This window comes from Oncorhynchus tshawytscha, linkage group LG06, assembly GCF_018296145.1.
Source record: "Oncorhynchus tshawytscha isolate Ot180627B linkage group LG06, Otsh_v2.0, whole genome shotgun sequence".
NCBI lineage: Eukaryota > Metazoa > Chordata > Actinopteri > Salmoniformes > Salmonidae > Oncorhynchus > Oncorhynchus tshawytscha.
Window position 1 is genome coordinate 12,861,932 of NC_056434.1, and position 12,768 is coordinate 12,874,699.

At 42.6% G+C, this 12,768-nt stretch overlaps 1 protein-coding gene across 1 annotated transcript; it reads right to left on the reverse strand.

The window, feature by feature from the left end:
• Positions 1-3,676: 3,676 nt before the first annotated feature.
• LOC112246700 (cytochrome b-c1 complex subunit 6, mitochondrial-like) lies at positions 3,677-9,037 on the reverse strand. Its single transcript, XM_024415190.2, has 4 exons — positions 8,886-9,037; positions 8,590-8,625; positions 8,180-8,341; positions 3,677-3,881 (listed from the first exon to the last, which is right to left on the reverse strand). The coding sequence occupies exons 1-4, from the start codon at positions 8,928-8,930 to the stop codon at positions 3,849-3,851; spliced, it is 276 nt and encodes a 91-aa protein (XP_024270958.1). The 5' UTR covers positions 8,931-9,037; the 3' UTR covers positions 3,677-3,848.
• Between the last annotated feature and the right edge of the window lie 3,731 nt (positions 9,038-12,768).

Sequence of the window (12,768 nt, forward strand, 5' to 3'; positions counted from 1 at the left end):
AGACAGGAAGATCACATCAGTGACTCAACCCACTCAAGTGACGCACCCCTCCTAGGGACGGTATGCAAGAGCCCTAGTAAGCCAGTGACTCAGCCCCTGTAATAGGGTTAGAGGCAGAGAATCCCAGTGGAAAGAGGGGAACCGGCCAGGCAGAGACAGCAAGGGCAGTTCGTTGCTCCAGAGCCTTTCCATTCACCTTCACACTCCTGGGCCAGACTACACTTAATCATATGACCCACTGAAGAGATGAGTCTTCAGTAAAGACTTAAAGGTTGAGACCGAGTTTGCGTCTCTCACATGGGTAGGCAGACCATTCCATAAAAATGGAGCTCTATAGGAGAAAGCCCTGCCTCCAGCTGTTTGCTTAGAAATTCTAGGGACAATTGGGAGGCCTGCATCTTGTGACCATAGCGTAAGTGTACGTATGTACGGCAGGACCAAATCAGAGGGATAGGTAGGAGCAAGCCAATATAATGCTTTGTAGGTTAGCAGTAAAACCTTGAAATCAGCCCTTGCCTTGACAGGAAGCCAGTGTAGGGAGTAATATGATCAAATTGTGTGATTCTAGTCAAGATTCTAGCAGCCGTATTTAGCACTAACTGAAGTTTATTTAGTGCTTTATCCAGGTAGCCGGAAAGTAGAGCATTGCAGTAGTCTAACCTACAAGCGACAAAAGCATGGATGAATTTTTCTGCATCATTTTTGGACAAAGTTTCTGATTTTTGCAATGTTACGTAGATGGAAAAAAGCTGTCCTTGAAACAGTCTTGATATGTTCTTCAAAAGAGAGATCAGGGTCCAGAGTATCGCCGAGGTCCTTCACAGTTTTATTTGAGACGACTGTACAACCATTAAGATTGATTGTCAGATTCAACAGAAGATCTCTTTGTTTCTTGGGACCTAGAACAAGCATCTCTGTTTTGTCCGAGTTTAAAAGTAGAAAGTTTGCAGCCATCCACTTCCTTATGTCTGAAACACATGCTTCTAGCGGAGAATTTGGACATGAACAAATGGGACGGAAGAAAAAGTGGGTCAAAAAATGTTTTTACTTATTTTAAACATTGATCAGCTGGATGTGTCCATTTGTATTCCATACATTGCCAATTGCAGAATGACTCTCTTGAACAATGAACTCCCTACTTTGATATTGCAGTCTTGGCAATGTAGACCAGCCTTCCAATTTCAGTTCAAGGCAAGGAACCATTTGACTGGCAACTAACCATATTCAGATTGGAAGCAAATATAATCTCATAAAAATGCACACTGTTTAGCACTAAAATACAATTCCAAGGTTGCAATTGGTGAGCGTTTAATCTTGAAAAAGCTTGACATGTTCTTTTTTTTTTTAACGACCAAAAAAACGCCTCGCTCTGGAGAACCCTTTGCTACAGGGTGTGGGAAGGGCACAGACAGTGAGAGAACAATGTAGTATGCAACGGTGGTGGACAGATTGTGTCTTTGAAGCACAACCGTTTATAACTATGGGTTCCAGAAAACATCTTTAAATGTGTCAACAATGCACAACAAATGTGGTCCTCTTTTTTTCCAGTCTTCAATGCGACGCTTGACTGCTCAATGTGTGCTTTGCATCATCCACAGAAAAATGATGACCATCTGGGTTTGTTTTTGTGGAATTTTTATTCAAAGACTGACATTATTGTAATGTTTGATATTACAACATTGATGTGTGATACCTTTTTTTTATCAACACATACGTTTTTTGCAAATGTATGACTCTATTACTATATGATTTATATTGCCTGAATACTCAACGATGATTAACACCTCAGTTATGTGCTTCTGTCAGGGTTGTGGTCAAATGCATGTAATTTAAATTCAATTTTGCAATTGAATAAAAATCCTATTTAAGTTGAAAATGTTCCTCATTGCAAAAGCATATAAACAGAATTAGGGTATTCCAGAACTGTAATTTACATGTAAATAAACATAACCCTGTTTTATGTTTTTAATACTGCAGATAGAATGCTCCGTGTGCCAGAGATGGCACCATTCAGTTTGTCTTGGGATGACAAAGAAGAACTTCAACAAAGCCAAAATAGAAAATTATTGAAAGGGGCTTTTTTGCTGTTAAATTAGAGAAGTATAAATAAATGACTGGTGTGCCTTGTAACTACTTTAAAATGTGGAACTGTTGCAATAAAATGCTAACATTGAGTTGACATACAATTTAAGATTGTAAACATTGTCTAACTTCATATATAATACATTTAACTTGAAATTAACATATCTTTAAAGTTTTGCAAATAAATGCATATTTTCACATTTTTCATCTTTAAATGCAATATTTGAGATTATGTATTTCTATCAAATCAAAACTTGAAAATTTATGATAGACATGTATAGAATAAATCAAACATCGTTTGATGTTTCTGTGACAAACAGTGAATTAACGTTAGTTATTGATTTTTACCGCTTTAAATGGCATTTTATAGATTTTATGTATTTCTATCAAGTCAAAACTGGAATTTCTACTCAAAACAAAGGTCCTAATAGTATGGTTGACATTTGTAGAACAAATCATAACTAGCTTAATGATTCTGTGACAAACGGTGAATGAGTTATTGATTTTTACATTTTTAAATGGCTTTTGGCGAATGTGCGAATATAAAACCAACTTCACCTCGATTCGTTAGCTAGCTACCTATCTCGTCTGCTGTGTACTGGGGTCCTAACTAGCTAGCTAAATGTCCTTCGCTCCCGCTTGCTGTACACCTGTCCTCGCCGTCGTTAATAACATAACTTCGGGAAACAGTGCCCGATAAGCGGGGGCGAGGTTCACCGGTGTGTTAGCTAACGTTACCTATCCTGCCTGCTGTGTACAGGAGTCGTAGTTTTCCAACTCGCAAGTTATTACCCAGAGTCCTAAACGCCTGTCAAACAACTGACATCGTTAACAGAACTGCGGGGGGCGAAGGACGTGTCAATCTACTGTTGTCCTAACTAGCAAGCTGCTGTTGCGCCCCCGCCTCTTATTCTGTGGGGTTTACTGTAATGTACTTGAGCGCTTCCGCATGTGAACCGGAGTCCTATTTTAGAAATTGACCTTTAGAAATATAAAGAGGGCAGGAACGCCCCGAATTGCGGGAGCCCAGGAGACAAAATAAGGAAGTAGCTAACTAGCAGAGGAAGCCTAGTTTTGCCTGTGTACGGTAGAGGACGCAGTTGATGGTCCAGTTCATAGATCCTATTAAGTTAGTATACTAATTCCGAATTCTATGATCCAGTTTGCCTTCGGATGATTGCCTGGCTACCCAGTCTCATTGCTCTGGCCAAACGCCACGCCACGGTCTTCTCTGCAATGAAGTAGCTATGTAGCGATCAGTAGAGGCACAGACATTCGGATGGGGAACCAGTGATACATATTTCATGGCACATTAGGCTACTCTTGTGCCATATAGTATGATTGTATCTTATCAGGGACTGGTGATTGCATGAAGGCATGCAATACAATAGGTTTTCATTATGTGAAATTGCGTTTAAGCTAAACATAAAACAATTGTAATGCTTTGCAATTATCCAGTTTAGACCAAATTAATGTATGCTGCACTTGTCAAATTGATGCATCATTCCGTCTCAATAGCTATACCGCCAGCTGATAGACAAGATTAGACGCATCATCCAATATATTAAATCCAAACACAGAAAACAAACACTGATTCAACACTTAATTTATAATTTATTCACATGAACAAATACACAGTGTGTATGAGGTTACAACTTAGACTCAGAGGAATCCTTTAAAACCAGGTACTTGTCACTTAAGTTAAATGGTAGTTGTCTATATCTGACAAGGAACTTCTGCCAGTAGTGCAGGGAGCTGGAGGGACTTTACTTGACAGAATGGAAGACTTTGTGAGCCACCTGTAGGACAGAAATTAAAGGACAAGTTATTGCAAACTGTCTTGTACAAATGTATGCAAAGTGAGTGACACTTGTCTCCTAAAGTAGCTAGTCATCCCATCCAAAGTTGGGAGTATTTTCTATTCATTCCTCCTGTCTGACGATAGAAAGCACCCAGACTTATCACCAAATGAGGTTCGGTCCACTCATATGTCCCTGTTTCTCCACAGCCATCCTGCTATTCAACTACTGTTCTCAAATTCTAACATCTCCAATCATGAGGAACTTAATTAAGGAGGAGCATGCGATAGAGTAAATCCACTGACTCCTGGATATAATCTTGCTTGTAGAAGTTCAAATGTTGAGTCATCTAATTTACCCATGCATCAGTTGTGGTGGTACACCTGGATGATTAGCCCAATGCTGACAGTAATACTAGGCTATTATTTTCCCTAGAGATATAGGGAGGGAGTATACTACTACGCATCTCAATAGTCTTAAGTCGCTTTCTCTCCATCATCTGCACTGACGTGAAGGAACTGGACAGGTGAATGCAAACACCCAGTATGGTTTCAACCACAGTTCTGTCAACTGTTTTCAGAACAGTACAGATGAAGGAGAGGAGACAAGGAGAGGAAACCACTATATACTATTGAGATGAACCCACTGATATCACTCTCCTGTCAGTCTGACAGCCAGCCTCAGTGTCATGTTCATTATTGGCAGACAGAGAGATCTACCTCCAGCCTACATACAGTACCAGTCTGTAATATCTCTGTGTTTCAAGCAGACCACCATAGTCCCCGTGCACAGGAACGCCAAGATAGCCTGTCTAACCTCGTAGTACTCACATCTGTAGCCATGTAATGCATTGAAAGGCTGGGCATGGCTCACATCGACACCATCATCCCAGACACCCTGGACCCACTCCAATTCACATAACGCCCCAACAGATCCACAGATGATGCTATCTCTATTGCACTCCACACTACCCTCTCCCACCTGGACAAAAGGAACACCTATGTGAGAATGCTATTCATTGACTACAGCTCAGCGTTCAACACCATAGTGCCCTCAAAGCTCATCAATAAGCTAAGGATCCTGGGACTAAACACCTCCCTCTGCAAATGGATCCTGGACTTCCTGACGAGCCACCCCCAGGGGGTAAGGGTAGGCAACGACAACACGGGATCCCCTCAGGTGTGCGTGCTCAGTCCCCTCCTGTACTCCGTTCACTCATAACTGCACGACTCCAACACCGTCATTAAGTTTGCTGAAGACACTTCAGTGATAGACCTGATCACCAACGACGATGAGACAGACTACAGGGAGGAGGTCAGTGACGAGGCAGGTGTGTTGCCAGGACAACAGCCTCTCCCTCGACATCAGCAAGACAAAGTGGCTGATCATGGACTACATGAAATGGATGGCCAAGCACACCCCCATCCACATCGACGGGCTATAGTGGAGAGGGTCGAGAACTTCCAAGTTCTTCAGTGTCCACATCACTAATGAATTAACATGGTTCACACACACCAACACAGTCATGAAGAAGGCATGACAACGCCTCTTCCCCCTCAGGAGGCTGAAAAGATTTGTCATGTGCCCTCAGATCCTCAAAAAGTTCTATAGCTGCACCAATGAAAGCAACTTGACTGGCTGCATCACCGATTGGTACGGCTACTGCTTGGCATCCAACCACAAGGCGCTACAGAGGGTACTGCGTACTTCCCAGTACCTCACAGTGGCCGAGCTCCCTGCCTTCCAGGACCTCTAAGCGGTGTCAGATGAAGGCCCTAAAAATGGTCAAGGACTCCAGGCACCCAAATCACTGATTATTGTACTTTTAAATTTGAATTGAAAACATGGCTAAAATCTATCCAAACCTGTACACGAGTTATCTGTGGTTCATATGCAAGACTACAGTTGATGATAGTGTTGTTGTTGTCGTTAGAATGATATATTATTGGATGTAATGTACTGGTATTTTGTATTGTTTTAGTGAGTTTTTGTATTGTGGCTGTGTAATTGTCCTTAACTGCCCAGGGACTACAAATGCAAATTATCTTTTGGCTATCTCCAGCACATTTACATGGCTGTTGCATTATTGTAATATTGATGTTGATTAATGTGCATTGTCCCCTATAAATAAATAAAACAATACATCAGACTGTTCCCTCTGCTACTGCACGGCAAGCGGTACCGGTGCACCAAGTGTGGAACCAACAGGACCCTGAACAGCTTCTACCCTCAAGCCATAAGACTACTAAATAGTTAACCATATAGCTACCCGGACTATCTGCATTGACCCTCTTTTGCAGTAACTCTTGACTCATCACATACGCTGCTGCTGCTACCTATTATCTATCCTGTTTCCTAGTCACTTTACCCCTACCTATATGTACAGTTGAAGTAAGAAGTTTACATACACTTAGGCTGGAGTCATTAAAACTAGTTTTTCAACCACTCCCCAAATTTCTTGTTAACAAACAATAGTTTTGGCAAGTCGGTTAGGACAAGTCATTTTTCCAACAATTGTTTAGACATTATTTCACTTATAATCCACTGTATCACAATTCCAGTGGGTCAGAAGTTTACATACACTAAGTTGACTGTGCCTTTAAACAGCTTGGAAAATTTCAGAAAATTATGTCATGGCTTTAGAAGCTTCTGATAGGCTAATTGACATAATTTCAGTCAATTGGAGGTGTACCTGTGGATGTATTTCAAGGCCTACCTTCAAACTCAGTGCCTCTTTGCTTGACATCATGGGAAAATCAAAAGAAATCAGCTAAGACCTCAGAAAAATATTTCTAGACCTCCACAAGTCTGGTTCATCCTTGGGAGCAATTTCCAAACGCCTGAAGGTACCATGTTCATCTCTACAAACAATAGTACGCAAGTATAAACACCATGGGACAATCCTACCACCATGGGCCGTCATACACGTTCTGTCTCCTACAGATGAACGTACTTTGGTGCGAAAAGTGCATCTTAATCCCAGAACAACAGCAAAGGACCTTGTGAAGATGCTGGAGGAAACAGGTACAAAAGTATCTATATCCACAGTAAAAACCAGTCCTATATTGACATAACCTGAAAGGCCACTCAGCAAGGAAGAAGCCACTGCTCCAAAACCGCCATAAAAACGCCAGACTACAGTTTACAACTTCACATGGGGACAAAGATCGTACTTTTTGGAGAAATGCCCTCTGGTCTGATGAAACAAAAATAGAACTGTTTGGCCATAATGACCATTGTTATGTTTGGAGGAAAAAGGGGGAGGCTTACAAACCGAAGAACACCATCCGAACCGTAAAGCACAGGGGTGGCAGCATCATGTTGTGGGGGTGCTTCGCTGCAGGAGGAACTGGTACACTTCACAAAATAGATGGCATCATGAGGTAGGAAAATTATGTGGATATATTGATGCAGCATCTCAAGACATCAGTCAGGAAGTTAAATCTTAGTTGCAAATGGGTCTTCCAAATGGACAATGACCAAGTATACTTCCAAAGTTTTGGAACAATTGCTTAAGGACAAAGTCAAGGTATTGGAGTGGCCATCACAAAGCCCTGACCTCAATCCTATAGAATATTTGTGGGCAGAACTGAAAAAGCGTGTGCAAGCAAGGAGGCCTACAAGTCTGACTCAGTTACACCAGCTCTGTCAGGAGGAATGGGCCAGAATTCACCCAACTTATTGTGGAAGGCTACCCGAACCGTTTGACCCAAGTTGAACAATATAAAGGCAATGCTACCAAATACTAATTGAGTGTATGTAAACTTCTGACCCACTGGGAATGTGCTGGAAATAAATCACTATTATTCTGACATTTCACATTCTTAAAATAAAGTGGTGATCCTAACTGACCTAAAACAGGGATTTTTTTACTAGGATTATATGTCAGGAATTGTGATTTTTTTTTATTTTTAAAGGTAATTGGCTAAGGTGTATGTAAACTTCCGACTTCAACTGTGCATATCTACCTCAATTAGCTCGTACCCCTGCACATAAACTCGGTACTGGTAGCCTGTGTATATAGCCAGGTTATCGTTACTCATTGTGTATTTATTCCTTGTGTTTTTTCTATAATTTTCTCTGCATTGTTGGGAAAGGCCCGTAAGTAAGCATTTCACTGTTAGTCTGCACCCGTTGTTTACGAAGCATATGACAAATAACATTTGATTTGAGTAGGCTCTACCAAGACCTGCAGGCATTATCAATGGAGTCACATGCACTCTCATGCCTGCTTGTATGTATTCCCTTGCACCCCCTTCTTCACTGTTGGTGAAAGTGTATGGGTAGATCTCACATACACAGTGGTCCCGCGCATGGAGGAAGTCGAAAAGCTCCTCGGTGCAGTCCTCTCTGGTTTCGGACTTGGAGCCGACCCTGGATTCACAGTCCTCCAGTTTCGCCCTGGCGTGGACGCAGTGCTCTGCCTGCGCACACTTGTCCCGCACCACCTCAAGGGGGTCCTGGAACAGATAAACCAAGGTCAATAAGTACACAAACCATCTATTCCCCTAGCCTGGTCTCAGATCTGTTTGTGCTATGGCCAACATGTCTGGCATAACAAACGACCATAGACTTGGCTATAGCTCAAACAGATCTGGGACCAGGCTATTAATTCCCTCCAGTTAGCTATGTTAGAACATATGATGTGGGTTTTAGAACAAATGCACGGTGGGCAAATTATGCTGCATCAAACCAAATCGATTCATACCACCATATCTTCCTCCTCCTCCTCTTCCTCCTCCTCCTGAAAGAAAAACACATTTTAAACCACTCGAAACATTACACCGATGTTACACACTGGGCAATATACTAAGCTAGCTAGCGCGTACTATTTATTACCACTGGTTGATCGAAAGCAACCTAGCAGATTATTGGCTAACTAGCTAGCGAGTATGCTAACGAATCTGCTAGCCACTTTTGCTCTCTCAAGTTTGGCCTTTAACAAATGAGCCCGTTCATTATTTAACGAGATATTGAATACAACATGGTGAGTTCACGTCTTACATCTTCAGGTTCCCCGTTCAGGATCATTTTCTCCTCGAAAACCATGACGTTTATGCTCTTGACCTGGTATGACCCACTGTTAGATGATGAATTAGATGTTGGAGGACGGACCAGTCCAGGTCACTCACCGGATGTTATCGTGTCTTCACATTACTTCCGGTGTCCACTAGTTACCACAGCCACAAAGTCGAAATTGGTTATATCGTAGACATATTTTTGTTATTCCTTTTTGGTCTTAATTTAAGGTTAGGCATAAGGTTATCAGTGGGTTACAATTAGGGCTAGGTTTAAGATCACATTTTAAGAAGATAAATTGTAGAAATGGGCGAGGTTTATAACTTTGTGGCTATGGTAACTGGTGACGACCCGCTACTTCTTCTATGTTTAATAATGGCATCTAGTTGAGTCACTGTACGCTACTGCTGCATTGTGCAACGGAGTAGTTACATACCTTTTAAAGGGACTCAGTCACGTACAGGACAGCCATTTCACATCTAGACCTATTTCCCAAATTCGAAATTCCCCCCCAAAATTCTAAATGAAACACCCCAAAAATGGTTTAAGAACAGAGTGAGATCTCCAAGATCAAAGGGCAAAGTCCAAGAAAAAAAAAAAAAAAAAAATGATTGGTCCTTCTAGTGTCCATATTCAAATGATGTGAGGATCAGAGCAACAATATTGTTTTTACTTCACCTTTATTTAACCAGGTAGGCCAGTCGAGAACAAGTTCTCATTTACAACTGCGACCTGGCCAAGATAAAGCAAAGCAGTGCGACAAAAACAACACAGAGTTACACATAAACAAACGTACAGTCAATAACACAATAGAAAAATCTATGTACAGTGTGTGCAAATGTAGAGGAGTAGGGAGGTTAGGCAATAAATAGGCCATAGAGGCGAAAAAAATACAATTTAGCATAAACACTGGAGTGATAGATGTGCAGATAATGATGTGCAAGTAGAGATACCGGGGTGCAAAAGAGCAAGAGGATAAATAACAATATGGGGATGAGGTAGTTGGGTGTGCTATTTACAGATTGGCTGTGTACTGGTACAGTGGTCAGTAAGCTGCTCTGACAGCTGATGCTTAAAGTTAGAGAGGGAGAAATAAGACTCCAGATTCAGTGATTTTTGCAGTTCGTTCCAGTCATTGGCAGCAGAAAACTGGAAGGAAAGGCGGCCAAAGCAAGTGTTGGCCAGTGAAATATACCTGCTGGAGCGCGTGCTACGGGTGGGTGTTGCTATGTTGACCAGTGAGCTGAGACTTATAGATGAGCTGGAGCCAGTGGGTTTGGCGACGAATATGTATTGAGGGCCAGCCAACGAGAGCATACAGGTCGCAGTGGTGGGTAGTATATGGGGCTTTGGTGACAAAACAGATGGCACTGTGATAGACTACATCCAGTTTGCTGAGTAGAGTGTTGGAGGCTATTTTGTAAATGACATCGCCGAAGTCCAGAATCGGTAGGATAGTCAGTTTTACAAGGGTATTTTTGGCAGCATGAGTGAAGGAGGCTTTGTTTGCGAAATAGGAAGCCGATTCTAGATTTAATTTTGAATTGGAGATGCTTAATTTTGAATTGGAGATAATAGCTGTTGTCATATCGATCCCGTTAACGGGATCTCAGGCCTAAGAAGTTAATGTGAGTCTGGATGGAGAGTTTACAGTCTAACCAGACACCGAGGTATTTGTAGTTGTCCATATATTCTAAGTCAGAACCGTCCAGAGTAATGATGCTAGTCGGGCGGGCGGGTGCGGGCAACAATCGGTTGAAGAGCATGCATTTAGGTTTACTTGCATTTAAAAGCATTTGGAGGTCACGGAAGGAGTGTTGTATGGCATTGATGCTCGTTTGAAGGTTTGTTAACACAGTGTCCAAAGAAGGGCCAGATAGAAACAGAATGGTGTCGTCTGCGTAGAGGTGGATCAGAGAATCAACAGCATCAAGGGCGACATCATTGATGTATAGAGGAAAGAGTCGGCCCAAGAAATGATCCCTGTGGCACCCCCATAGACTACCAGAGGTCCAGACAACAGGCCCTCTGATTTGACACACTGAACTCTATCTGAGAAGTAGTTGGTGAACCAGGCGAGGCAGTCATTTGAGAAACCAAGGCTTTTGAGTCTGGCGATAAGAATGCTGTGATTGACAGAGTCGAAAGCCTTGGCCAGTTTGATGAAGACGGCTGCACAGTACTATCTTTTATCGATGGCGGTTATGATATCGTTTAGGACCTTGAGCGTGACTGAGGTGCACCCATGACCAGCTCAGAAACCAGATTGCATAGTGGAGAAGGTACAGTGGGATTTGAAATGGTCGGTGATCTGTTTGTTAACTTGGCTTTCGAAGACCTTAGAAAGGCAGGGTAGGATAGATACAGGTCTGTAGCAGTTTGGGTCTAGAGTGTCTCCCCCTTTGAAGAGGGGAATGACCGCAGCTGCTTTCCAATCTTTGGGAATCTCAGACAAAACGAAAGAGTGGTTGAATAGGCTAGTAATAGGGGTTGCAACAATTTCGGAGGATAATTTTAGGAAGAGAGGGTCCAGATTGTCGAGCCCAGCTGATCCAGATTTTGCAGCTCTTTCAGAACTTCAGCTGTCTGGATTTGGGTGAAGGAGAAGCGGGGGGTGGGGGGGGGCTTGGGCAAGTTGCTGCAGGGTGTGCAGAGATGTTGGCTGGGGTAGGTGTAGCCAGGTGGAAAGCATGGCCAGCCATTGAAAAATGCTTATAGAAATGATCCTTAATCGTAGATTTATCGGTGGTGACAATGTTTCCTATCCTCAGTGTAGTGGGCAGCTGGGAGGAGGTGCTCTTATTCTCCATGGACTTTAGAGTGTCCCAAATTTTGAGGGAATTAGTGTTACAGGATGCAAATTTCTGCTTGAAAAAGTTGGCCTTTGCTTTCCTGACTGACTGCGTGTATTGGTTCCTGACTTCCCTGAACAGTTGCATATCGCCGGGACTATTCGATGCTATTGCAGTCCGCCACAGGATGTTTTTGTGCTGGTCGAGGGCAGTCAGGTCTGGAGTGAACCAAGGGCTATATCTGTTCTTAGTTCTGCATTTTTTGAACGGAGCATGCTTATCTAAGATGGTGAGGAAATTACTTTTAAAGAATGACCAGGCATCCTCAACTGACGGGATGAGGTCAATATCCTTCCAGGATACCCGGGCCAGGTCGATTAGAAAGGCCTGCTCACAGAAGTGTTTTAGGGAGCGTTTGACAGTGATTAGGGGTGGTCGTTTGACTGCTGGCCCGTAACAGATGCAGGCAATGAGGCAGTGATCGCTGAGATCCTGATTGAAGACAGCGGAGGTGTATTTGGAGGGCCAGTTGGTCAGGATAACGTCTATGAAGGTGCCCTTGTTTGCAGATTTAGGGTTGTACCTGGTGGGTTCCTTGATGATTTGATGATTTGACTTCTATTTCTGACGCAGATCGCGCTACAAGTCCTGCCCCTCCCATCTACTCATTGGTTTATAGAAGCAGGTACCCACGTGCCATCTCCCCGGTATCTTATTCGTGCCATCTCCTCATTGATAGGATGCAGCATCATCTGGATATGTATGCAACAAAAGTTCAACATTCACCTTCTGTTACCATTTCCGTCAAGCCGTCTACACATACAGTTTGACTCATACGTTTGATAAATCCAACTTATGCGTCAATCACACCAACAGCGTCGTTGCATTTTGGTACACCAGAATTACATTCTGAAACACTGCATTTTCCTTGCAGCATTGCGTTGCAGAGGCAGTTGCAGTGCATTCGGTGTGGTGCATACAGTGGATTTATTGAACATATGTGTTCAATAAAACTGTATGCATAGAGGAGGGAGCAGAAGGTGAATGTTGAACTTTTGTTGCATACATATCCAGAT